Source organism: Pseudomyrmex gracilis, unplaced genomic scaffold, assembly GCF_002006095.1.
Source record: "Pseudomyrmex gracilis isolate BER0280 unplaced genomic scaffold, ASM200609v1 scaffold_45, whole genome shotgun sequence".
Classification (NCBI taxonomy): Eukaryota; Metazoa; Arthropoda; class Insecta; order Hymenoptera; family Formicidae; genus Pseudomyrmex; species Pseudomyrmex gracilis.
The window spans coordinates 714,655-741,905 of NW_018020629.1; the positions used below are offsets into that span (position 1 = coordinate 714,655).

The window sequence follows — 27,251 nt, forward strand, 5'->3', positions numbered from 1 at the left end:
TCTCTCTCTCTCTCTCTCTCTCTCTCTCTCTCTCTCTCTCTCTCTTTTTATTCGAACCGACTCGTCGATAGGAATCGCAACTGTAGCGACGAAAGGAATCCGATAAAAAAATACGGGAGATTGATGACCGCGCGTCTCCGTTAGAACCGGTATTTTGTGCTCCGACAATTTATTTATATATGGAAAACGCGACTGGCGCGCGATGATGAGTCGCGCAAACACGCACGGAGGAAAATACACGTGTGCGAGCGCGACACGATTATATATAAACGATTATATACCGAGCGACGATTATAAGAACATTTATGTTTGTTTTTTTGTTTTTATTTTCATTGCAAACAGAAATGTAATTCTTGCGCGATCTTGAGTGCAATTGACTTGAAATCCGATGACAGCTTCGCAAAGGTGACATAATTGTCATTCACATTGACACTGAATACCTATTAATTTTGTCATTATTTTTCAACGAAAGTCCCGACTCGACGTGCGTGACACGATATATGTACAACCGCACCAGCTCGAGCGCACTACTCGTGAAGCGCCGTTTTTTCGATAAACGCTCGCGAAAGGGTTGGCGAAATGAAATTCTGTACTCGACAAAAGAGAAAGAGAGAAAGAGAGAAAGAGAGAGAGAGAGAGAGAGAGAGAGAGCAAGAGAGCACGTCCTTTCGCGGCGACACGCGAGTGCGTATTTATAGAACCCCGGCAGTGTTCGTGCTCGAGGGTGGCTTCAGCGCGCCGGCTGAAGGGAGGACTGCGAGAGAGGTCGTGGAGAGAAGGGTGAAAGTTGGCGTCTGATATCGATTTCCGCCCGGCGGAACCCCGCGTCGCCCCCGATGTACGCGCCTCGTGTTTCCAGCGGGACGCGCGAATCCCAATACGCCCGTTACTATGCCAGCGAAAATTCGATTTGACCGAGGTCTCCCGTTTCCACATCTCTATGTGGCCAGATCTCTGGTTTGAATTAACTTGAAATACACGAAATCGAGCTCGACTACAAAATTCAATTTGATTCGGAGGAGAGACAGCGCGAGAATAACTCGTTCTCTTTCTCTTTCTCTCTCTCTCGGTTTTTGAAGAGGAAAAATCGTCTTCGTCTTCTCTCCGAGAATTCAATTATCCCGCTTCCATTCGTTAACGTTCATTATCCTGACAATCGAGACGAGAAATGTCCGAGTGCAATGGAGATCGAAGATATCGATATCGCTTCGATATCGATTCTTACAAATGTAATCGAACGTTATCAAATCGAGCTGTTTCGCTGCGACTTTTGAAGCAAATTTTTGAAGCTAAATTGTTTTTTACGGAAAAAATAAGAAACCGTGAATATCGTTCGTGCGTATAAATAAATTGTTTCTAGAAAGTCGCGCTCTCGCGAAGTGTATTTATGTTAAAGATTTGTAGATTTTGTTTCTGATGTATTTGGCATTTAAATTGCATATGCGCGCCGACTCTTGAATTTATTCTCGCGTCATGAAAATCGATAAACCGGCGCGGAGAGAAAAAAAACCGACTGTCTCGCGCCAATAAAGCCATTCCCCGCTTCTGCTGTTCTTTTTTTTTTTTTCTCGATATTATTAAACTTCTTTTTCTCGAGGGTTGTACTCGTGTCGCGAACGCGCGCGCGCGTTATTCGATGTTCGCGTAAATATCGGGAAACAATTCGCCGTCGGGATATTTATCGGGCAGCACGGCGCCACATGAACCACCATGGGAGGATATCGCGTCGCGATTATAAATAACTAGCCGGGAGAGTTTGCTTCGCCGTGGCTATTAAAACGCGGACGCTCGAGGCGGGCGATTAACGATCGGTGCACGCACGAGATGCGCAGATTCAAACTCGCAAATCGCTTCCCTGTCGCGTTTCTCCCCTTCCCTTTTGCTCTTCTCCCCGGAAAAGATAAGGATTATGCTTCTCGAAATGACGACGCGGCCGTGCGTTTGACACGCGCGCATTAAAATACACGCCGCGTTGTTAAGAGAAATTCGTATATTTCATCGCTCTCGGCGCGTAAATTGCATTGAACATCGCCGACTCATCGTTAATTGGACTTACACACGCGCATTATCTTTCGTGTATTCTGTTGATTATTTCCATGAAAAAAAAAAAAAGTGTAGTTTTGTTCACATTTCAAATGTGTGTGAATTGCGCGATATATCAAACATCGCGCGCGTGTCACTCACCTCATGTGAGGTAAAAGCTGAAGATCGCGAAGTTCGCGCGGATCGTTGAAGTATCTCGGCGTAAGTAAAACAACTCTTCGAAATCTCTTGCAAATAATATAAACTCTCTCTTCACACACGAAGAGGATTATTTCCGCTCCCAATGTACACGTGTTCCCGCACGCGAAGCATACGCTCTTCGTGATTGGGAAGTAATGCGTGAAATAATACGTTCTCGTAACACCATCCCCCGAATATCCGTGACACGCGCGACAAACGCGTAATTTTACGCACGCGCGTGTTTCCGATGCGAAATCGCGCGATTTTCGCGTTGTTTTTCCTGTGCGACGCGCACGTGCGCGCTAAAATACAAATGTCTTCCGCGCGCGGAGAATGCGCATCTGGCCCGAAATCATTCGACCGAAAACAATTAAATTATACTTCTGTTTCCGGATTTCCTTTCGTGCGTAAATCAAATTTCTCGTTCGCGCGCGCGCGTGTCCGACGTGTTTCGTCGCGCGGCGACATTGTTGCGCCTCGTGTTGTTCATTCGGCGAGATCCCACGCGCGGGAGCCGACATCGCGCTTGTGAATGCTCGAGACATATGGACATGATGAAGAGAGGGTGCCGAGAGAGCACTGTGTGAGGAGAGAAAGAGAGATATGAGAGTCTGGTTATATAGTGTCGTATTGTGTAAAGCCGGCGAAAGGACAAAAGCCCCGATGCGATCAGTAGGTATTTACGTACCGAGCGTCTCGAATCGTCTCCCTTTGCGAGGGAGAGAAGATCCATAAGAGCATTAATCAAGAGCCGTTATGACGGCGCCGGGGATACACGCGAATAGATGCGGGATGATAAATACCGGCTAATAAATGTCGGAAAAAATTCGCGCGCTTCTCGGCGCCGACAAGAATAAAAAAGAGAGATACACGAATTTAATTCATACATGTGTGTATACACATTGCGTTATCTGGTGCGCGCGCACATGCGCGCACACATACACACACAGGACGATCAAACACTGAAAGTTCAATATAACGCTGTATATAAAGCGGAGGATTTGGAATTGAATTATGTGTTTGCATATTAACTTCAACGTATAACGTGAAATATATCTCGTTTCATATACACCGTGTACGAAACTGACGTGACGTCGGAGTAACTAAATTTCTCTGGCATTTAAGTCAGTCGTGTTTCAAGTCATTGTTTATAATTAAATCTGTCAAATGTGTCGGTTGAAGGAGTTTTGAATCAATAAAATTTACAGGTTTTTGTTAATAGCACTCCTCAGAGATCTCATCTCCGTTTACTTAATTTAATTTAAATCGAAAGAGAGAGAGAGAGAGAGAGAGAGAGAAATTTATAGAATTTTTATTACACAAATTTCAACGCAGCGGTGCGTTCATGCGATGTGTTTTCTCGATGTCGATAGTCTCGCAATTCGAAGTGAGTGAGCAAACAATCGCGAGCGCACTGCTGTGCATGCCGACACGATATATCACAGTAGAAAAGGCCCGATATGTGTGAGGACGCTGTGTTGGGACGGATGCATTCGGTCGTAGAATGCAACGCCAAATCCCAGGGCTTTACGATCGCGCGCCCAGCATCTGCCGTCACCTCCGCCGTGGTAGTGTGGTGGTGGAGGACACATAAGAAAAGAGACTGCACATTGCCCCATTGGTCCCAGACGTCTACAGGCGTTGTACATAATGTACTTTCTAGATAGCGGCGTAGAGAGAAAACGAGGCACACGAAGAAGAGTGCCTAGATACAGAAGGAGATTGAGGTGAGAGAGAAAGAGACGGAGAACGGAAGGATGTGAGAGGGGAAATGAGAGAGAGAATGGTTTCTGTCAAGAGGATGACTGTACGACGTCGAGGAGGACAATGAGCCACTCGAGAAAGACTGGCAACGTGGCGAAACTCGACGGAAAATCGCAGCCATGTTTCAGAAACGCAAACTTGTTCTCTCCTTATTTCTCTCTCTCTCTCTCTCTCTCTTTTTTCTTCCGAATCGTGTACCGTCATTTGATTTAACTACTATCGCGCGGTCTCTCGATGCTCTTCCCGCCGTAATCATGTGCAGATGCGCGCGCGCTTGACAGATTTTCGAAGTAAGAACTTTGGTCATCGAAATCGAGTGCATTATTCAGACGCGTGACGATAAGTGTCAATTATAAAAATCTTTCAGATATTTAGCACTCTATTGAGCTTCTTCTCTTGTTCTTTTTTCTAAGAGAAGAAGAGAAATATATTTACAAGAAATACATTGATCGACACCCCCCGTTATTGATCTCCATTTTCAACTATTTTTATATCTATACCACACAAGATAAACATATTTATCTTTGTAGATTACGTGAGAAAAGCTCGTTCTATTGCGAATAATTTGACGGAGTGCGACATTCTCGAAAAGGCGCAGGAGAGTGATTTTGCACGAGAAAGATCAAAGGTCCTGATAATGTAGCCGGTTTAGTAGAACGACTTGGCGCCGGAAGGATTACGAAAGTCGAAAAGAGCCGCGCGATAACGACGTCTTGGGGGGAGGGAAAGGGGATGCCCCTCTTTTGCGCGAGGTATGAACGCAGGGAGGTTCGTCGATCATCCATTTAACCGTACGACCGCTCGTTTATTTCGCGCGTTTCGGCTACGTTCACGCCGCCTTATCGCATTTTTTTTCTACTGTTTTTTTTTTGTTCGAGGAACATTTTTGCGAAGATTATAAATTTTTATTTAAATTCAATACACGTCGCGAAAAATAAAACAACGCAAACAACGCGCGACGATGTCAGATAAAGAGGGTCAAAATCAGATCGCGTGAATTCTTGGCGCACCACGCGCAGCATCGATAGAACAACACGCGCGCGGACGGCAACTTTGTATTCTTCTTCTCCGCAAAGTATCTCGAGAGGATCCCGTTATACCGGTTTGCGAGTGTTCGACCTCGCGCCCTCGTTCACGAACCGGTGAATTCGACAGACCGGAAAATTGAGGCTTTCCTCCGCGGTGGTCACCCTCACTTCCGGTGTGCCACCTGTGTGTGACACGAGCGAGAGAACGAATCGAACGAAAAAAAAAAAAAGTAAATTACATGGGATACGCTTTTTTTTTTCGCGTGCGCGCCCGTTTAACACTTGGACGTGGATCTGCTTCTTCTCTTAGCGGTTGCTTCGCGTTCGGCTGATAAACCTCGGACAGATGCGGACTGTAAATGCGCGCAACGCTAATTAGAGACGTATTTAACACTCGTTGGACCCGCGACGTTGAACCTACAGAAGGGACTCTCCGGGTCTGTTTGAAATAAAGCGGAGAAATTCCGATTGGAATTACGGAATTTCACTGTCATGCTGCGACAGTTGCTAACTGGATAAAAATAGCGCTTGTTAATAAAGAATGAGAAAGAGAGAGAGAGAGAGAGAGATGGCGTGCTGCGCAATGATGCGCTCGTTCACGCAGAAATAATTCACATCGCCGTCTCGAAGTGAATTCAATTTCCTAGAAATGGCAGTAAATTATTCCTCTCATGTATGGTTGAAGTCTGTACAAAAGAACGCCCTTCGTGTGCAGCGCATCAACGGTACGACGACTATCCGTTATATGTCGTGCCGAAGGATATATACTTCCTCGGCGCGTCGAGAGAGTGTCGAGGTGCTCGGCATTGTATGTAAATCCACGTCTCGCTTAACAAATTTTGCGTAATAATTTAATTTCTTTATTCCGGAAACCGCGTGCCGCAGACTTTGATTTTTAATTTGTTTCGATGCATCGAACAATTATATGAAATTAAGCTCGCAATCCCGTCTAACGGTTTGCGCGTTGAACGCCTATAAGCGAAGATCGGATGTGTTTCTTACGGCTTCGATCACACAGTTTTGTGTTAAATTGTTGCTGCTAAATAATCCTGCCGGTTGTTCACGAAATTTGTTTTAATTAGATGAGAAAAAATCACAAGTGGCGTTCGACGTGTTGAAAGAGATATATGTATGTAGCTTCAACATGACGATTTTCTCGCCCGAGTAAACTTTCGAGATTGAGAGAAGCTGGGAGCGCGAGGTGATTTAAATCTCGAAACCCCATTTCGAAAAGATTTACGCGCAACAGTCCCGGCGGTGGTCGTCACGACGCTCGGGCGAATAAATAAACAAATATCATGAGTGCTCGGCTGCAGTCAGGAAAGCAATGACGATGACACATTCATCGCGTGTGTAAGACCGCGTGTTCGCTCGTCCTGGCAGCCGGAAATAGTATTCCGGAGGTGTAGTATACTCGGGAGCTTCCCTGTCTGCTTCTCGTACAAAAAATTTGTGCTCCTTGTGTCACAACGTTCGCTCTCACGCGATCTCTTCAACTAGGTTTAAACTGACGTTCAGATTCATTTGAATTTTTTATAATCCCCTCTCTCGGTGTGTGATGCATTAAGAAAATCTCCAATTCGCTCCTTCGCGGATCGGATTGAAGCCCGCTCCTCTTATCGGCTTAACTTCTCAGAGTCGGAGTTTCCGTAACAACTTTGCCAATTGTTCGCCAACTTTTTTTGCTCGTACACACCGAAGTGTCTTCGAAGTGCTGAAAACTTCAACGTTTCTCTGAAACATTCCGAAGTTATTCCTTCGGCAAAGTGTAACTCAAACAAACAACCGTCTAAACAAACAATGGAACTTGCGAACTACCTAACTTTTGCATATATTTGAACCGTAAATTTTACATTTTGTCGTCGACCCGACAGTCTTTCAGTGCGATATATAAAGACCGCTATCCCGAGTCGCTTATTAAAGCCGCATCCTCTGGAAGGGCGCGTATCATGTCACGGTGCGGCGACCTTGCGAATATCCGCGCGTAGCGTGAAATTTATTTATAGAATTTTTAGGCGCGGAATCCGGACGACACACAACGAAGGGAAATACGCGTACTTGAACCCCGGAGGCACTCAGGCGTTGTGCCGCGCGCCCTTTAATCAAAAGGAAATTCACGTTCCACCTCTTCGGTTTCACTACTCTTCGACCACTCGAGCGAGGTTCTCATCGATGTTCTTTTTTTCTTTTTCTTCGCATGCGAAGGTACTTCCGCGATTACGTCACACTCGGCGATTATTATTTCCCCCTCGTCATTCGCTCTTGTGCTTTGAAAACTAATACAGAATAAAAATACAGAAGTCTCGCGCGGGAATAATTATCCGAGATTAACGCCGGGAATGCAAGCAACGTAACAGACGCGTTCCATACAAATGAATCAGTCACGTAGCAGGATTTATGGGATCGCGATGGATACAACATTTGTTGATAACGCACGTCGGGAAAACAAGAAGAGGGGCCATCGCGATCACGTGTGTGTGTGTGTGTGTGTGCACGCGCGAAACGTGCGCGCGCGTTGCGCTCAAGCGGTGCGGACGCCACGCGACTCCACTTGAAAGCATTCGAGATCCAAATATAGCAGCGCGTTCGAGTACAAGCGCATCTCGCGCACGTATATACGAGCAGCACGAGATGACGCGAATAATCGGTCGGTTTTACGCTGAAAATTAAGAGATTCGGAGAAGAGGCGGGAAAAATTAATACGCGGGCTAAGCGCTCGCTCAATTGACGCGTTTAAATGACACAAATAATGACGATTCGTTGAATCTCTCGGCTTAAACAAAACATTTTCTGGTCATTTTGGCGTGTAACAAACCTTGAATTAACAGAATTAAATTGTTCAACGAGAAAGAAACAAATAAATTCTCTTTCTCTTTTACGATCGCGTATAAATGTTTCGACGAATTGGAACGAGAGCAATGTTCAATCTTCGCGTTGTCTTTGATAATACGACGCGAAGGGATTGATTGAGCAAAGGGACGTATAAGAGAAGGATAAACATCACTTGAGAGCGACTGGTTATGTTTTACGTCAAGTATTGATGTCAGAAAGGAAGACGCGATTCGAGAGAGTGAGAAAGAAAGAGAGAGAGAAAGATATCTGGTTTCAAAACTGGTAAGGGAGATATTAACGATTCCCCCGATCTATTTCTTCGTAACGCGCGTCCAGCATCTTTGCGTGGGCGTAAACACACGACCAAATAGTTGAGTTTATTACATTTTCAACGATTACGACACACACATACGCAATACGTGAGAAATTATTTTGATAAGTTCCAAAACGGCGCTCGGGAATCACAAACATTTACAAAGTTTCTATTATTGCTCGGTGTTTACATTAGCGCTTCTCGAGGAGATGTTATCGCTGAACATACGATCTCTCGGAAAACTCTCTCTCAGTTGTATTCCTCAAGTCGATCCGCGATCTGTTTACTCGCAGAGACTCGGACGCGAAGCGTCGGTCTGCGCCTCCGCAACGGTAATTCGAGGCATGACGCCTTCGTTGCTGCAGCTGGTCCCGCAGCAGTGTTGTATAGGTACTTACAAACGCAGAGAGAAGTTAGCGCGTCTCGAGACGCGCGCGTTCAAGTCCAAGGTTTCAAGACGCGCGCGCGATGCTCTAAAAATAATGAATCTCTGTCGCGTCTGTGAAAAAATTTCCGAGAGAGACGTTTCGGACGGAACGTCTGGTGACGACGACGACGACGACGACGACGACGACGACGACGATGTGTACATCGTCATCCGGTGTCGTCGTCGTCGTCGTCGTCGTCGTTTCTTTGTTCTGTGCGGAGGTTGACCTTGATTTCACTGTGCGCGCTTCTCTCGTCGAGAGATTGAAATGATCACCTTGACTTTTTATCCCCCCCGACTTTAGAAGCTCTCGACGTTTCTCGCGAAGAGAGACGTGTGTCGCACAGCAGCGTTTTCAAAGCGCCGTTTTTTTTACGGATAATCTTATCTATCTTTGCAGTTTTTCTTATCTTTTTTTTTTTTTTTTTTTAATTATTTTTATTTCCAAGAGATAAACGCACATCGGATCATCTGTGCCGGTTTTGAGCGCGAAATGCGCGGAGAGTATACAGTTAAAAAGAAAAAAAAAAGAAAACCGATGATTTCCCTTCATCCACGCGGTTTCTCCGCGCGTCAGCGTTTTCTCTCTCTCTTTCTCTTCGCAGGAGGTTCCGTAAAGAGAAGCGGCTGACAAACAAAAACTGAAGATCAGTGCTTTGTGTATAACAAAACAATTGTATTACGACCGATTGAAGAGAAATTGAATTTTCCGAGTCGCTCTTTCAGAGATAATACGTAATTACACGTACGTAATCCGACTTTGTTTCAGGATGATGAGACAAAACCGACCGAAACTACGGACGCAGAATCAGCCCCCGTGGTGACAAAGGAAAATGAACAAAACGCTTCGTCCACGGAAAAACCCGTCACGCCCGCCAAGGATTCCAAGGAGAAGGAAGGACGAAACGGATTTTTGAACGCTATTCGGTTACCTTTTGTTCCCTCTGTTTTTTCTAAGAAGAAAAAGGTAATTACGCGCTCGTCGTGTCGATTATACACATTCACACACTTCTGATTACATCTCGAAGATGGTAAATCAACAAGCAATCTTCGAGATGTAATCAGAAGTGTGTCCGTCTTCGGAGAAAATGAGATCTCGTATTTCGTCACACAATGTTTTGTATCACTTTTCTCCGCTAAAACGCGCAAAAAAAAAAATATCGCGTCGACCAAGTGTAATTGGAGCTAAAGTATGTGTAATTGCAATTAAATTAAATTGTCAATCCCGTCCTCTTTTCTACGTATTATAAAACAACCGAGCGAGAAACTTGACATTAAAATGTAGATCTGAATCGCGAGGGGATATGCAATCCGCTTAGACGCGATTTCACCGTTTTCTTTTTCTCATTGCCGCGCTCCGAGTAACGGAATAACAAACGACGACGAGAGAAAAAATCGTTTTTTTTTTTTTTTTAATTAGTTTTCTTTCACTCGTCGCGCGAAACAGAAAGAAAAATCGTTCGAAAGATGTTTAAAGCGCGTAAATGATATAATTCATCAAATGATAATTCCGATAATTCGAAAGTCATTTATTCGACACAATTCGTGTCTCTTCAAAAATCTTCTTCGACACTCACAACTCTCTCGGTCCTACACATTCTATTTGTCTTTTTATCGTCTGTTTGTTCCATTTCTTTTATCTTCTCTTCCGTTGTTTTTTTTTTTTTTTTTNACCGATTTCTCTTCTGGTTCAGTCGTGACTTGCAACGCGAAATTACGAGACTTCAGTTTCGCACTGCTGCGTAATGCTCTTGATAGAGCAACGGTCCGACGATAAAAACCGAAAAAACAAAAAAACAAAAAAAAAACGTGAAAAGTAAACTCAACCGCTTTTATTGTTCCTTTTGCGATCTAGATCATTGTTGAGACTCCGACACTTCGTGTGTACAGAACAGGTGATTATTGTTTAGTTACGATGTCGATTTTGCACGCGCTCACGATTCGCAAGTGAGCGTTTTTGTTTCTTTGCGCGTTTCTAACAAAAGAACAGAAAACGCTTGTGAAACGAGATGAGGCGAGCGCGGTAAAGGGTTTGTAAAACGTTTAATGGTCAATAATTGTGCGATCATTGAAAACTTAAAATATTTATAGTCGACGTACCGAAATAATTGCAATTCAAATGGATTGCGATACGTGCCTAGAATGCGCCTAGGTATGCATGCGGTACTTTATTCCGGATGTAAATTATACCTGTGCGAGAGAGCCGACTCTATCTCTCCTTTTTGTTTTTTGCTGCTCTCCCATCTCCGGCGTGTCACGTTTCGCTCTAATCACCTTTTTCGCACAACATATTATTGTAGCTTTCCATCTGGAAAACATTTTTTCACACTTACGTGATTACATGAAATATAATTAAATGGGTGAGGAGCCATATTACAATTTGACCGTTTGAGAGATGGGAAATGATATATATATCTAATTCTAACAATAATTCTAATAATAATTCACTTTTTTTTTTAATCGTTTCTTTTTTAGGAAGCTGACGCTGAATTGGGACAGACCGGTACCGCGGGGTTGGCGAGCGTTGAGACGCTCGACGACGGCGAGAAGAATCCTATCGCCAACGAAGACAATATGGAAACCGTGCGACTCGACGCGGACGACGCGACCTTGTCTTTCGGAGACATGAAATCGTCGAGACCTCCCTCTAGACATTTCATAGTAATGTGCGCAACTGCGATCAGAAAACACGCGATCATCTCAGGTCCGTAAACCGCATTTATTCACATTATTGTCTATCTCATATCCGCATATCTCAATGTTATAATGTCAGTGGTTCAAGCGCGCGGATAAAAAAAAAGATGATTTTAATAGAATATTTTTTTAATTTATTTTTTTTATATTTGATGCTTTCGTGGTGTCTTATAAGAATTCATGATTTTCAAATTAGAATTGCGTTGGTATGGTTTTATAGTAATCGGTTTTTACAGTTGTTGATATATTTTTAATGTCGTTATATTTTTTTATACCGACGTTTCGTGGACATTGCAGTTCACTTCATTAGGATTCGAGAGCAACTTGATACGACATAAAAGAGTATAACGTCGATATAAAATTGACACTAACGCGATTTTAAAATAATCCAATTTTCACGAGAATATTTTTTATATCAACAGCAGCGACCGCTTTGATTCTTCTCATCGTCATCATCATCGTATGTATCGCCTGCGCCGGACCGAGAAAGGTCCCCGCTCAATCTCTGAAGAACGACAAGTACATCGACGCTGTCACGTCGTGCGGTCTGGTGCAGGGTGTCCTGGAGGACGGTGGCTACGCGTTCCGTGGTATTCCGTACGCGGTACCGCCGGTTAACAATCGTCGCTGGCAACCGGCTCAGCCTCTGAATCGAATCGAGCATTGCTGGAACGGAACTTACCAGTCGCACAATTCCTCCAACAACTGCTGGCAACGTGACGCATCCGGACGCGTAGACGGCGTCGAGGATTGTCTTTATCTCGATGTGTTCACCCCGGCGGTTCGATATGACTCTCCGTTGCCCGTAGTGGTCATGATTGGCGCCGAGACGCTGAGTGGCGGTTCGCCCGGAGTGATGCAACCCTCGGCTAAACTGGCGCGCGTTCGCGACATCGTGTTCGTGCGCCCGAACTTCCGGTAGGATATGTTGAATCTATAGCATCTCGACGTGTTTAAATCTTCTTTTCTCGGCTAACGATTCATTTTCAATTGATTAATTTCGTTTATTTTTGTTCACATCAGATTGGGACTTTTCGGATTTTTGGCGGCCGAACCTCTTACCAGAGCGACTCATCCTCCGACATCGGGTAACTACGGACTGTCGGACATAATAACAGCTCTCCAATGGGTGCAGTTGAACATTGATAACTTCGGCGGCAACAAATCGTCCGTAACTTTGTGGGGACATCGAGCGGGCGGCACTCTCGTAACAACACTGATCGGTTCGCGTCGTGTCAAGAATCTCTTCTCGAAGGTGTGGATTTCCAGTGGTAGCGCGATCTTTCCCGGCAAGGAGCTTCGCCAATCCGAGCCGCTGAACCAAGAGTTTCTCGATTCGATCCGATGCCAAGATGCTGCTTGTCTAAGATACAAAACCGCCGAGGAACTCATGGACGCGGTACCGGAAACTTGGTACACTGGTAGCACAGGCCTGCCGGAGTCGAGGGAATCCGGACATGGTAAAAAGAAACACGAATGGCTCGTTCTGGACGGCGTAATTCTCCAGGAACACGTCGGTCACATTCTGGCGCGGGAGGAGTTATCAATAAAGATAGTGATAGGCACCACTGCACACTCCGGCACACCATCGCAGTATCTGTCGCCGAACGTAACGCTTAACTCGACGCAAGTTGAAATTATCGTACGAGACTCCTTGCTTGGAACTTCGGGTCTAGCGGAAGACGCTCTTCAGTAAGTATTCGGAATATTACAACAGAGTAGTGACTCAAAACAATCACATGTTCTTATATTTCTCTCTTACGATGCGATAAACATTGCTGTTTGACATTGCCACTTTGCGTGCCGTTTTCTAGACGTTACAACGCCACGTTGAAGGGACTGGTCACGATGATCTCCGACATTCGCGTGGTGTGCCCATTGCTGACGGTCGCCAGGATGAGGACCAATATACCATTTTACGTAGCAACTCAAACGCGTCGGCACTTGGCCGATCCGGATAGCGACGCCGCGGCCATTTTAGGAACCTACTCCGCTGTCATGCCCGAAGAGAAGAGACACGTGTCGGCCATGCAACAGTTGTTCAACTATTACGTGTGGCATGGTGACGTTCCACAGGCCGATCCGACAGGCGCAAAGCGAGTTCTGGTCGTAGGTCAAGACACGCTGCTCGAGCAGGATTATCCTAACTGCGATTTCTGGATAGAGAAGAATATCGTACCCAAGTACGGCCGGGTCGATTAAATTGTAGATTCTCGCGTTATTGCGCACCAGAATCTAGAAAGTTCATTTTCCGGCATTAACGCGCGCGCGTTATCCGTTGGCTTTTCGGAAACGAGCGAAATTGATTATACAGATGTGACTACTTAAATAGATCGATGTAATGAGCGATGAGATGAACGCGGGAATTAACAAACAAAGATATAAATTATGCCTTTGTGGTGCGACGTATAAAGTAGTACCTGTCAAATCATGACAATTAATTAATGTAAACGCCAAAATATAAAATAGTGATAGAAAGAAAGAAAAGAAGAAAGAAAGAAAGACATTTATGTAGATAATCGCGTAATGTGCTAACAAAGTTTGAATTCGTTCTCGATGATAAGGAATAACAATATTTTACAAAGTAGCGCGAGCAATGGAAAATAAATGTTGTTCTTTATTATCATCCGTGACCTCCCTCTCCTTCTCCGAGATAAAAGCGTGCGCTCGATCATATAAGGCACGCGGATTATTATGTATGTGTATAAATGTGAATCAAATTTGTAATATATTGCGTAAAGGCAGAAGAGTGACGTAGGTGTTGTGTAGACAACTACGCGAAGAGACGTAGCTTATAGGAGAGAAAAGAATCGACAAAGAGAGAGAAAGCGTGTTACAACGGCGCGTACATATATTAATATCTACTATTATACACATATATATATTCTTGTAAGATGTGAATATGTAAACGGGTGCGAAAAGAGTAAGAAGATATCTCGCGTTTTCGAAGGTTTGTCAAATTCGAACACGAAGAATCAGAACAGAGTGTTGTTTAAAAAAGTTTTTTAACGAGTTACGAACGTTAAAGAAACAATAAAAAAACAATAACAAACGACACGCTTCGTTCTTCGTATCAAGCTTGAAAAACGTGAGATAAACGCGAAGATACGTAAATCATTTCGTAATAATGTTACATCTGTTAGCTAGTAAGTTATCGACGTACATGTATTACTATCTCGAGTGGGAACGAATTTCGATATCTTTTTACACAACGGCGTTTTCGACGCGTGTGTTACGTAAAAATCATAGTTTTAAATCTAAACGATCTCCGAAGAAGAGGGACAACACGTGCATGGGCGTCGCGTTTGTGGAAGCAAACTCTCAGATGGATAAAGCCTTTTTTTTTTTTTTTTTAAATTGAGATTTCTTATAACAAATTTATTAGTAATATTTTGCACTGAGAAAAAATTACTGCGACATCAACAAAATGTGTTCAGTTTGCAGCCAATTGAATGTTATTTGAAACATTTGTTTTTTATTTTTTTGTCTTTTTTTTTAATCTTAAAGAGGAATTTAAATATATTTCTTTTTTAGATTGGAATTAAAACAAACATATTTGGTTTCGATAACCTTTAACTGCTGCGGTTGGATTAATAAATAAGATTTTCTTGATTCGACGGTTTTTCTCTCTCAGTGTGTAAATACGTAACTTAGTTTAGAAAACCTAGCTCGCGATGGGAGAACTGCAGACTGAATCACAAATATACACGAGATCTAGTTATCTATCCAATTGAGATTTCTCAATGCCTGCTTGGGTCATTTTGGATTATGAGAAGCGGAAGAACTATATTATAGTGAATTTGTACAAAAAACACTCTTGTGTGTTTTTTGATGTTGTAGGCAGTGACCAAAATGCCTTTACACAAGAAGTTTGTACCAATAATACCTCAGTACCATTTTAACAATAAAAACTGTAATTTCGTGTGTAATCGGAACACATTTTGATCGGTATTAAAATAGTGGGAGATTTTATATCTATAAGATAATCTTAATTTTATCATCGGATAGTGTATGAGTCGTTTTCATTGGTTGCATGACATTGATGAATAAACTTAAGACAATCTTAAATATAAAATTCAACTATGAATAACCGGCTATTATTATGTTTTTCTCTTCTCTTACGATTTTCTGACGTCATAATCCAAAATGGCTGCAACCAACTATCGAGAAGCATATATAAAAAATAAATCCTCCTTAGAGAGAGAGACTTTTTTTATCTCATTCAGATTGAAACTGCCAGATTTGGTAATTTTTATACGCAAATACGGTATATAAACGTATTTTATCTATACATATTTACTAAAGTGATAAAAATTTTATTAATACAATAAAAATTAATTCTGATTACGCGTAAACCTTTGATAGATCTTTTTCTGCGCGCCTCTCTTCCGTAAACGCGATTCGTGTCCCAGAAATGACAGATAATGAAGTAAACTTGATATTCCTCTGTATTTGTATAATCTTTTAAGACTACCATGAAAATATTACTCAATGTGTTGTTAAGTAATTTATTTTCACTAATATGTGATAAAAAGTAGCGTTTACACACACGTAAGAAATCTGTATGTTATTTTATTTCGTAGATAGGTCAGTTTTTACGTAATTAATTTCCATTAATTTAAGATCATCTGCTCTGAGTAACTCGGTTATCTGAAACGGATAAACGTTGGAAGCGAGAAAATCGACGCCCGATCCGAACTGCTCTTTGATGATTGAATGTCAATGAAATTCTCAAATATCGCGCCTAGAATAGCCGTAACGGTATTGTTCGAACAATTATATTCTAAATATAATTGTATTTGGCAACGAAGCGACCTAATGGTAACGAGCGTTATATGGTTTCGTAAGAAAATTATGTAAGAATAGCACACACGCGTGATTTTTATATTTTATACACGTATATATATATATATATATATATATATACACAAAAAATCTTTTACTTACGCAACTCTTTACGAAAGAGTTATTTTATCGCGAAAATTACGAGACACAAGTATAAATGTATGTGTGTTTGCACGATTATCTCTTTTCGACTAAGTGAAATATGTGTACGTTAAAATTCAAGCGAACGCATAAGGTTGCGTCAATTTTCTCCAGAAAAAAAAGAACAATGTTGCACATGTCAGTTCGAGAAATAAATTATTTCAACACTCTCGGATAATCAACGGAGTCTCATAACACATATCTATTTATAGATTCCAGACGAATATCTAGAAACGCATTTATGTACACTATCCAAAAATGTAAAAAAAAAAAAAAAAATTTGATGTAGCTGTATGTATGTATCGAACATGTTCTGAATCAGATTTGTACCGACAGTACACGCACCTCGCCCGTGAGCTAAATAATCACGTGCAAAAAAAAAATAACAGTGGCTGCCTATTTTTTCTTGGATATTAGCAATATTAGAATAATTACATTCCACCGAAACTTTTTCCACAAACGCCCGAATTACGCTTGCTTCACTTGGACGAACTTTGGAGATTACATGTAAATTATTACACACACACACACACACACACATATCATCATATATTTAAATTATTCAATTGAACTCAGAATATTGCGTTATATGATATTTCTACGTATTTATTTATGAGCGATTTAAGTTTTTTTGTAAGACATAAGCGTATGTAATAAGTATTCTTAATGAACTAATTTGTGTATTAATTAAAAATTGAAATATATTAGATGTAAGTTTTTAATTCTTAGTGTATCACGCGAGATACAGACGGTTCATCGATTGGTCTTGTGTACAATGTATGTGTGTGCTGCAATATTTTTTTTTTTTTTTTTTTTATCTACACCGTGACCAAGTTTTAAGTATCATTTCTCCAGGAAAATTTGATTTGCGAGCCTCATATTTTTGATATACCTATTATATATATTTGATAAATCTTAGACTGTGTGATTTGTGAATTTCGTATATTTCGCATTCGAAAAAAATTTGTTGATATTTGATTAAAGCGTTGTCAAAAGGCCACCACTGTTTGAGGCTGTTTTGCACATCTCGATATTTGTGCAGCGTGTATTTGATATCTTTCGGGTTTTACTTATTATGTCACTATCAATCACGCTGTAATAGACTTTTATACTGTATTCCGCGCAGTACCATCAATAAAATTATATATAAAAGTCATAAAAGACACAGAGAGGTATTCAGTAAAAATTTCCTACGCATACATACATATAATTCTCATTAAAAGAAAAAAAATGCTAAACGAATAAAAAAAAAATGTAATAATTTATTATATTTATATATGTACACACATATATAAATTCATAGTTTTACATTCTCGTACATTGGTAAAGGAACAAGACAGTTATACGCGCAAAATTTATTGTTACGCTTACAAAATAAATAAAATTTTTAACATAAATTAAATAAATTACATTTTTTTTCGTTTATATTTGTCGATTGACTCGATTATGAGATCGACTATAGAAATGTCATCGCCCATCACGTAATGAGATTTCTTGCAAATGTTCAACGACGCGTTATTACTCACAGCGTGCAAAGCGCAATGAATTTGATCTAAACAAGCGTCTATTTTGTTAGCGTAGAGTGGATCGACTTGCTCGTATTTCAATACGTCTTTGTTAATTAATTCGATTAACCGATTGAAATACCGCGCTATGTTGACCACTCCGTGAATTTCGTGCATCCCTTGCAGTATCATGATAGGATCGATGCCAACGGATTTCCAAATTAAAGTTAACGATATGTCTGGATTTGCATTTACGTTGAGGAAATCCGAACAAAACTCAGAAAGCTCATTAGGAAGGTTCGTTACTGTAGAATGTACGTGTGTCGAAACAGAAACATTAAGATGCGATTTTGTGAAACGAAAGAAAGATTCAATGAAATAAATCGGATAATTTGGATCACAAAAGATCACGGGAGTTTGCTTGGACAATTTTGACTCCGGAGATTGCTCGGCCGTTTGCCGAGTTTTGACAATCGACTTTTCTTCTTCTTGCGTTTTCCACTGGTTCATTCGTCGACTAATTCTGTTTCAATAAAAAGAAAGAAACAATAAGATTTACAGATCACGCGCGTGTGAGCGCGAGTATCTCAACAAGATTTTCCTACGATCATATTTAATGTCATTGAATCAGAATTGGCTTTGCAAACTAAAAATGAATCTTCAATACTTATTTAATATTTTACCGAAAAGGATAAATTGTGACATAAATACCTTAAAAAATACCTTATAATGATATTTACTTGTCTAATCGACATATTGGATTCCTATGAATCATCTCCAAGTCCACCTTCGATCCAACAAGATCGCGTATATTGTTCAAACCATATTTGATCATTGTCGGTCTGTGAATGAAATACATTACATTTGTAAATCGCAACATCAAACAATGCAAAAGTTATCATGTATACTTTACCTTTCTAAGGACAAGCCCCATGCGATAACACGCACATCAGGAGGTAGATTCATTGGTAGTATCATTTCCGGTCTGAACATACCACTGTTGCCGATTTCAATCCATTTTTCCAAGCCGTTATGATAGCAGAATATTTCCATACTCGGCTCGGTGTATGGATTGTATGCGGGTTTGAACTTAAGCCGAGTGATGCCGAGCTTCTTGAAAAATTCGTATAAAGTGCCTATAAGATCGCCCAGCGTAAGCCCATAATCGGCAATAACACCCTCGACTTGATGAAATTCGGCGAGATGCGTCGCGTCTAAGGTCTCGTTGCGAAATACTCTGTCAATACTGAAATATTTTACTGGCCTAAACTCTCCCTGCAAGAAGTTTTTGATTTTTTGTGATTTATCGGATTTTGATGGAAAATTAAAAATAGAAGTATTCGTTCTTCTCTATACCTCCTGCATAAGCGCGTACAGCATCCGTGCGCTGGAAGCTGTCGTGTGAGTGCGCAACAAATTTTTTTGCGCCTCCTGCAACTTCCAATCGTACCTGTAGCCTAGAGAGCCATAACCTCCTTTGCTGTGAACATCTTTCACCTTTTCGAGATATTCCATGGGGAATTTCGTACTATTGCTTGGTTCTAAAATACACAAAATCGTCTCAGCTGTGCTGTCGAATATTATTTCTGCATATTTCTCATTCTAAGTACTTTTTAATTATCTGAAACCTACCAGAGATAAAGAAGGTGTCATGAGCATCGCGCGCTGGATGCTGCTGCGGTTGGAAGAGAGCGTCGAAATTCCAAAAGGAACTTTCTACATAATTGTTCGTCGGCATTTCCGTGAATCTAAAAGAGAAACGATAGTTTTTGTACAACAGTCACATCAGCGCGGATGAAGAGAAAATCTTGAAGTATAAAATTCCGATCAAGAACTTGAATATTTACCCCATTTCTAAGAAGATTTTTCTGAATTCATGACGAACTTTCAACAATGTATGTAAATGTCCTATCTGCAGCGATGCTCCCAGAGCATCAAAATTATATGGTTTGAACTTCTTACTCTTCCAAGCATTATTTGTCAGTAAATCTGATGTCAAGTCAGCTTCTAACTTTTCTAATTTGGTAGAAAAATTAGGTCCCTTCTCCAAATGCATTATTTTAATTATCCTAACACATCGGAGAACAAATATAAAAATAAAGAAACACATATAATTGTTATAAACTTATTGCCAATTGCAAGACTTACACTTCCTGCAGAAGCTTCCTCTTTTTATATTCTGCTTTAACATTGTCCGGAATTTGCGTCAGATCTTTCAAATGCGTTTGTATAACATCTACAATGGACGGTACTTTCTTTCTCACAATGGGAGCACCTTTGCTCTTGTCAATTTCGATCCATCCCGCGGCCAGTGCCTTGGAAAAACCTACTTTAGCATAAGGACTGGATTTCATGAGATCTGCCTGAGACATTCCTTCGTCAGGAATGATATTATAAACAACCGCTTCGTGGCTGCCGTGTTCTATTATATGTTGTCCCTCAGCAGTAGTTTCCCACTCCTTTTTAGAGATCGGTTTTACCGTGATCAACTGTCAGAAATACAAAATTTTTGTTTAATTTAACGTTACATCGACATATGTATATAAATATTTCAACACATATGTGAATACATTTATAAATATTTCACTATGTAAAATTTTATCTACGTGATATATTGCTGTGTTTCCCAACAGGAAAGACTTGAGAGTACAATTGTGCGAATACACGTCAATTAAGTAACTTTCGTAATTACAATTCGGCTTACATCATCTATTGTTTCCAGACTTTTGATAGCACCTATGACCTTTTGATGATCGTCCTGAAATTCGTCCGCCAAATCCAACGAATTCGTTTCGCCGTGATTGGCCAAATATTCTAAAATTCGGTCCGTTAGCTGTTTTGACATTTTTTGCCAATTTGTAATCTCTCAAAAAATGGTACGCGTGTTCCTCCAATTTACTGCAAAACCGGCAAACGGTCCCACGTGGTACAAAGTTAGGCCTACCTCACCTCACATCACACCTATGTAACCTTGAACATCAGAGAGAGACACAGTTTTCGTTCTCTTACAACACGCTGAAGCGGTGGAAGGGATGCGCGCAACAGCAGCGAGTTCATTCGGTTTGAAGCTTCGTGTCACATCAAAGAACAGGAACAAAGATATTGTTGACCAGTCTGTGCGTCTGATTGGTTAACATATATTCAAGCTGTCCTCACACGCACGTTCCTCTGGATCTTTGACTTAAGGCGACAGTAGTGTCATCTTATTTGAAAATTTGTCTCCCTCTTCTCCTTCTCTCGTCGGCATTTGGTCGCGATTGGTCGCGATGTTATCCAGTATCTTGCGGTATTGACGATTTCCATTTTAGGAAATCGTTTCGTTTCTCCTATTATGATCGCGAAGCGTCCGAAAACCAGGTGGGAAATTTTCGTCGGATCGCTCAAAAAAAGTGTCAAGACGATTGTTATAATCGAAGGCGTAGTTGTTGTTGGATCGTACTTGTTCTGGCGTCGTATGAACCACTCGCAAGGTAAATTGCTCATCACATCGGGATCCGTTGTTTCTAGGTTACTCTTCGTTTTGCGAATATCACATCCGATTCTTCGTAATTATCGAGCAATTCGAAATTCGTCTAATTGTTAAACCGTTTGCAATTAAAATCCGAGACGAGCGTGTGTACGAGACAATTGATACAAAAGTATCGAAGAATAGAGCGAGAAAGGATACGAGAATGAAGGAAAAATTCCATTTCGCGATTAGAAGAGCATGGTAGCGCGATATGAACATTTATATTTGACGTTAGAGTTTTCCACGTGAAGTTGCGTCAATAGGACGCATAAAAAATCTGTGGGGCGAGAAAAAATTTTTTGCTCAATGTCACTCCTCGTTCCGGTGCGATTAAAATTAGATATTGGCGTCTCGAAGTTCTTCAATTTCAATATGTGTGTGTAGATTTCAGATATTATTTGCATCTACATTGTCCGACGATATTAGAGTGTTATTACTCTGTTGGAGAAACGGCGTCTGGTAACAAACAGTTGAGAGAATTTGATTATAAAACTTGGAATCTATACAGCAATGAACAGTAAATTTTCATGGCGAAGTTTATAATAACAACAGTGGCATCGGTAATTCTTGGCGGAGGCATAGGATATGGTCTGCTTTGTTACGTTTCACCCGACGAGTCAGAAATTGCAAAGGTAATCGAATTGAATTTTGGAATTACGTAATCACCGAGACAATTTGTGGAATTACATAATTGATGTTTTTGTCTTTTATGTATCAATTATTATAGCGATTCTATTAATTACAGGCGAATCCTCTTTATATATTTTCTCATAAACAAACAGTTTTTAACAATATGTAGGCGTGAAAATAATTTAGTATACTATTTCTTATTATAAATTATGTAAATATATGTATATTATTATTTACATATAAATTTCATGTTTTACCTTATCTGGAAAATCGAATGTCTAATTAACAAAATTGATTAGAAATGTTTTTAACTTGTGTGTGTAATTGAATTTGTTTTAGCATATTCGTTCAAATGAACCACAGAATCTTTTCAAACTATACAAAAAAAAGCCTGAGGAGTTGAAAGAATCAAACGATATTCATTCTGAGATATACAAGCTTCAGAAAAACACTAGTGGAAAATAGCATTTATAGTCTAAAAATGGACTCTACGGATTTTATAGAGGGAAGTTTGTCAGATCGCATCACAAAGAGAGATCGCGAGCGAAAAAATGTGATCGAGAGGCGGAGAGAGGAACGACAATCGCTTACCGTTGAATCCGAACAGAGCAGTTACTTTAAGGACACGTTTTATTCCTCCTGCAAGAAGATCAAGGATATGCTGGACGACGCACCTAGCGCTCCGATCTCGGCTCAACCTGGAATCTTCGACAAGGTCAACAAAGAAATTCTGTTGCTTAAAAACTACTTGTCACAATCCAAGATGTTTTTGAAGGTTTACGATATAAGACGCGCACAGGAAAACTTACAGTCGTTGGAGATCGAAGCTTCTGAATTAGAAACTAAACTTTTGCCCAAGAAGAAGTTCGGATTCAAGAGTCGCAGAATCGCGAAAAAATCGTCCGACAAGGGGCACGACGTTACGGACGGTTTGAAGGATCTCAAGATATCGGAAGGCATCGTGAACGGCTCGGCCAAACAGAACAACAAGTGGTCGATCAAGTACGGAGACAGCACCTGCATGCTCCTGAGCAAAACGAACGAGCAAATAGTGCTGGACGCCGAGAATGTAAATAAGAATGACATTCTGCTCTCCGATCTGGTTCAATGTACCGTGCGAATATACGGTACGCCCAGCACGATCCACATGGTAAATCTGAAGCAGTGCACCATATTGGTCGGACCGGTTACGACCTCGGTTTTTGCGCACGATTGCAGCGAATGCGTGTTCGCTTTCGCGTGCCAGCAGCTGCGACTACACTCGTCGATAGACTGTATCATTTATTTGCATGTTACAAGTAGAGCTATTATAGAGGATTGTACAAAGATACGCGTAGCACCTTACAACTGGTCGTACGAGGATCAGACGAGTCATTTTAATCTAGCCGGCCTCGATCCCAAAGTTAACAATTGGAATTGCATCGATGACTTCAATTGGCTGTCCAGCGAGAAACATTCGCCGAATTGGTCAGTTCTCGAACCGGAGCTTCGCATCAAGTCGTGGGACGAATCGGAATTGTTTGTGAAAACGAGAAATGACGGGAAAAGCGATTAAAATTAACAGCTGTAACCAAAAAAAAAAAAAGAAAAAAAAAACAAACATTTGTAAAACGAAAAGTTTAAAAATCTTCTTTCTTCGAAACTTCAGTCGTCGATTTTATTTACGTAAACAAATTATTCAATGTAATTATCACGCTTTTTCACAAGAAAGATGCAAGTTTTATGTAAGTGTTTTATATACTTACGCATGTCTAATAAATTTACTTCTTTGTGCCCAATAAAGGAGTGTCGAAGTTTTTATCTTAAATTTAAAGATTTATATGTTGAAGAGAGTGGAAAGTGTGGAATGAGAGAACGAATTCGCAAAAGAGAGTTTGGAAGCTGACGCTCTCGAAAACTATGTTATTTTTTAACACAGCGGACAAAAAGAAATTAAAATTCACTTCTTTTCAAAAGTGTTTTGTTTTTATTACACATTTTTGTTTCTTTATTGTGAGATAAAAATCAAATCGGAGTTTACAGTAGGTGTATATATCTGTAACTCGTCTGCACATTAGAGATAACAAGATCTTTGATAGATTTAGAGAACAAGAGAATTTCTCTCAAGACACATATATAAATGATCTCGGATATAGTCAATATAAATTCACAGTGTACAATCGCTTTGTATCAATTTTTTTTTCTCGCATAAATCGTTGAATTTTATTGCAAGTTTGTATTACATGATATAAAAAATTTTTATTACGTGACAAAAGTACGCCCTTAAAAATTTCGTGAAGTGTCACACGTCTCCGCATTTCTGAGAATGCCATAATACAAGTGCGATATACAAGGAAACGAGACTGATCGTATAATATGCGCAAAATACATATAATAGGTAATAATCGTCGTATAGATCAATCAAAGAATGTTTGCTTCCTGATAGAGAGTTAGTTATACAATTATACTAAATTTCTACAACGTTAATAAGATATAGAAGCTTAAATTCATCTAAACAATCTAAATATGCTTTGGAGTGAAAGCACGTGTGATTAATTACTTACGCAGATAAAAATCAACCAAAAAAAAAAAAAAATGAAAATAAAAAAAAATTATATCGTGTAATAAACTTTTACATGGAAGTTGGTGACCAAAAATTCATCTCTCTTAATTCCGACGGTTTGGCTTCGAGCACGTTTAAATAAATAGGCGTCTTATCCACAGATTTTTCTTCCTTTCCTATGTACGTGAGATTTTGCGATGATATTGATTTCTTCCGACTGAGCGGCTTGCGCGGTTCCCAATCTGTAATGTGTTCGTCCTCCTCCTCGATCTTTGCTGTAATTACTTCCCTGGATTGGCCCAGTATGCTCGACAAAATCCAATTACCCTGGTACTTCTCCTTATCCGGTATGAATGCGCCTGTAAAGTATCTGTTGGCATGTACCTTCCTGCGTGCTTTCGGTGAACTGTCCGGAGTTCCTGTCGGTGATGTCAACGGTGTCGCCGGCAATGACTTACTGACACTTTTTAGCGAAGTCTCGGCTTGCTGGGAGCGTGATTCTGACGTAAATAACTTAGTAAGTTTACCGGACATCATTTGATTGGCCACATGAACAATTGACTTGCCGCAGAGAGCCGGTTCACCATGAAAACCGTCGTCGGTTCCCTGCGATTTAAGCTTTATATTTCCTGGAGTTTTTTGAATTTTACTTTCTTCAGCTGAAAAAAATGTTTAGTAGTAACCAATATTAGATATGTATATTATAAATACATTTGTAAATATATATTTATCAGACGAGAATATATTAAAAAATATATATTGTATATTTTATACAATGTATTTAAACATACGTTTTGCAGCTGGTATAAAAGGTTGGCATGGCAATGGATGTTTGCTAAAATCAATAGTCTTCGCTTGGTTCAAGTTGGAAATAGAAGTTTCACTTGTTATGGTTTGACTTGACGAACTCTTGATATTGTTCTCCTTCAGAACATCGTTTACCATGCGCTTCAATCCTTCTTGAGGCGCTTCCGAGTTTTGTGTTTTCGGATATCTTCGAACAGATACAATATTATATAAAAATCCCAATCCTTCTAATGATTCAATCAAAGCAGTCATTGCGAAAAATAACTGCACAGGAGTTGAACCTGAAGCTCTTTATCCTCTGAATAGACGACTTCATTCAACTACCATGTGGCATTTAGTGATAAACTTCGCAATATTCAAAAGAAAGCACAGTGTTAACACATTTTTTCTCAGCCAGTTCAATAGAAAGTATTATGCAACGCATTTTCAGCACAAAGTTAAACTGACACAAGTATAAATAAAAATATATATACGCTTTCAGGAGAGAAGTTAATCTTCAAATAAATACGCACAACAATATGAAAAATAAAAACCAAGTGCTGATTGCAGGTATGCGCAATATTGACTACAAATTTGAATTTGAATTAAATTTGAATTAAATTTGAAGTTAATTCGAATTAAAAATCCATAAATGTGCACCTTATCATGTATTATGTATCAACACTTGATTTGTTTAAACATTTAACTTCTAAAAAGCTATGTATATTTCACAGCTTTTATTTTATTGTACATGTATTTATATTTGTGTCATTTCAGGTACCTTATATAAAAGAAACTGTCATCATAAGATGGTGGGCTGAATGCGGCTTCATCAAAGTCAAATCTAAAAAGGTAATAAACAAACTTATATTAGGTAAAAAAAACAAAAATGTAATACTGTGTATTTCATGTTGGAATGTACTTGAATTATTACAACTTCAGTGCTCCAATGTGTGACATGCTATATAATGCAATGTAACTAAATTAATTAATTTCATTCTAGGTTACATTTTTGTTATATACAACACACACTTATGTATGTGTGCGTGTGTGTACATGTGTGTGCTGATTTGGCAAATGATCAACTGGACATATATAATAGAACATAATATGATAACACTTATTTTTACAATAAATAAACATTGCTGTACTAATGCGATTGCGTGAGATATTTGATGAAAAAGAGATATGTACATTAATCATCAAGGAATGTTTGACAATGAAACTTACCTATTATCTATTTTTCCTTTCATCCATTGGGGCAGCGAGATTCCACTGCCGAGTGATCTGTCCTCCTGTCTCGAAGTGCCCATCTTTTTTTTCTTTTTTTTTTTTTTTATATTTTTTTATTATACAAATTTCGCGAAAAACACGGCAAGCTCAACACGTATTTCTTCTTTATGTTAATGATATAGAGACTCGCAAATTGACATGCCAAAACTGAATACTTTGTTATCCATAATACTAATTTTGTGTGTGACTGATACAATATATGCGTATGTTATTGTGCAATTGTATAATACAAGATTAGTGCAGCCTCTAGGATTCAAATCATTAAGTTACCGTTCGGTCGATCTGCAATTTCGCAAATACACGCTTAGAAACAGAGTCAGAAAGAGAGAGAGAAACAGGTCTTATTAAATTTATTTGAATACGTCGGAAGAGAACAGAAGAGTTCTGACAAAATTGCTCGTTACGTTACTTACCTTGTCGATGTAGCGATGAAATTTTAACAATAACAGTCTTCATAATTATATGTACAACAATCGACTCCACACAACACGAGTGACAAAAATAGACCTCTCCGAACGAATGTTAGTAAGTCACAAATGGCCGACCGATAAAAATCTCATTTTACTCCTGCACACCCCGCGGATCATTCTGCGCAACAAAGTCTGCCGACCAATCGTCGTCCGCTGCGATTAACGACTCTCGCACACCGAATGCGTCAGCGCGTTACACGTGACCAGAAACAAACGCGGCGAATCAATCGGCGATTCGCTCTCGTGGGAA

General features: G+C 40.1%; 4 protein-coding genes across 9 annotated transcripts in view; 2 read left to right on the plus strand and 2 right to left on the minus strand.

Moving 5' to 3' along the window:
* The window catches only part of LOC109853270 (neurotactin), a 28,721-nt gene extending 11,291 nt beyond the window's left edge, over positions 1-17,430 (plus strand). Inside the window, exons 3-7 of the mRNA XM_020425189.1 lie at positions 9,357-9,554; positions 11,063-11,291; positions 11,704-12,199; positions 12,305-12,973; positions 13,096-17,430. Of these exons, the coding sequence (XP_020280778.1) occupies positions 9,357-9,554; positions 11,063-11,291; positions 11,704-12,199; positions 12,305-12,973; positions 13,096-13,483 (1,980 nt within the window). The 3' untranslated portion in view covers positions 13,484-17,430. The remainder of the gene's footprint in view (positions 1-9,356; positions 9,555-11,062; positions 11,292-11,703; positions 12,200-12,304; positions 12,974-13,095) is intronic.
* On the minus strand, positions 17,064-20,857 carry LOC109853271 (phenylalanine--tRNA ligase alpha subunit). Of its 3 annotated transcripts, none has more exons than XM_020425191.1 (8): positions 20,477-20,857; positions 19,921-20,261; positions 19,620-19,841; positions 19,405-19,520; positions 19,129-19,313; positions 18,686-19,047; positions 18,513-18,614; positions 17,064-18,295 (listed from the first exon to the last, which is right to left on the minus strand). In XM_020425191.1, the coding sequence occupies exons 1-8, from the start codon at positions 20,615-20,617 to the stop codon at positions 17,674-17,676; spliced, it is 2,091 nt and encodes a 696-aa protein (XP_020280780.1). In that variant the 5' UTR covers positions 20,618-20,857; the 3' UTR covers positions 17,064-17,673. The 3 variants fall into 3 exon arrangements, with proteins under 3 accessions (XP_020280780.1, XP_020280781.1, XP_020280782.1); XM_020425192.1 differs by having other exon boundaries at positions 18,206-18,295; positions 18,484-18,614; positions 20,477-20,856; XM_020425193.1 differs by having other exon boundaries at positions 18,209-18,295; positions 18,496-18,614; positions 20,477-20,856.
* Positions 20,858-21,003: 146 nt separating this feature from the next.
* On the plus strand, positions 21,004-24,484 carry LOC109853272 (tubulin-specific chaperone C). Of its 3 annotated transcripts, none has more exons than XM_020425194.1 (3): positions 21,004-21,242; positions 21,665-21,912; positions 22,250-24,484. In XM_020425194.1, exon 3 carries the CDS (start codon positions 22,392-22,394, stop codon positions 23,463-23,465), a length of 1,074 nt encoding a protein of 357 aa, XP_020280783.1. In that variant the 5' UTR covers positions 21,004-21,242; positions 21,665-21,912; positions 22,250-22,391; the 3' UTR covers positions 23,466-24,484. The 3 variants fall into 3 exon arrangements, with proteins under 3 accessions (XP_020280783.1, XP_020280784.1, XP_020280785.1); XM_020425195.1 differs by lacking the exon at positions 21,004-21,242 and adding an exon at positions 21,253-21,481; XM_020425196.1 differs by lacking the exon at positions 21,004-21,242 and adding an exon at positions 21,488-21,604.
* Positions 23,854-27,087, minus strand: LOC109853273. Of its 2 annotated transcripts, XM_020425197.1 has the most exons (5): positions 26,945-27,087; positions 26,469-26,813; positions 26,020-26,082; positions 25,244-25,446; positions 23,854-25,111 (listed from the first exon to the last, which is right to left on the minus strand). In XM_020425197.1, the coding sequence occupies exons 2-5, from the start codon at positions 26,549-26,551 to the stop codon at positions 24,522-24,524; spliced, it is 939 nt and encodes a 312-aa protein (XP_020280786.1). In that variant the 5' UTR covers positions 26,552-26,813; positions 26,945-27,087; the 3' UTR covers positions 23,854-24,521. The 2 variants fall into 2 exon arrangements, with proteins under 2 accessions (XP_020280786.1, XP_020280787.1); XM_020425198.1 differs by lacking the exon at positions 26,020-26,082.
* Positions 27,088-27,251: the final 164 nt, after the last annotated feature.

What these genes read in the sequence shown, in the direction of transcription:
- LOC109853271 (XM_020425191.1), bottom strand. Translation starts at nt 20,617, where the DNA reads ATGTCAAAACAGCTAACGGACCGAATTTTAGAATATTTGGCCAATCAC. An exon ending in AAAATCTTCTTAGAAATGGG is followed by an intron (nt 19,521 to 19,619) that starts GTAAATATTCAA and finishes TTTCTCTTTTAG; the next exon opens with ATTCACGGAAATGCCGACGA. An exon ending in TGACACCTTCTTTATCTCTG is followed by an intron (nt 19,314 to 19,404) that starts GTAGGTTTCAGA and finishes TGTGTATTTTAG; the next exon opens with AACCAAGCAATAGTACGAAA.
- LOC109853272 (XM_020425194.1), top strand. Translation starts at nt 22,392, where the DNA reads ATGGACTCTACGGATTTTATAGAGGGAAGTTTGTCAGATCGCATCACA.
- LOC109853273 (XM_020425197.1), bottom strand. Translation starts at nt 26,551, where the DNA reads ATGGGCACTTCGAGACAGGAGGACAGATCACTCGGCAGTGGAATCTCG. An exon ending in AAAGGAAAAATAGATAATAG is followed by an intron (nt 26,083 to 26,468) that starts GTAAGTTTCATT and finishes TTACCTTTTTAG; the next exon opens with ATTTGACTTTGATGAAGCCG. An exon ending in GACAGTTTCTTTTATATAAG is followed by an intron (nt 25,447 to 26,019) that starts GTACCTGAAATG and finishes ATCTGTTCGAAG; the next exon opens with ATATCCGAAAACACAAAACT.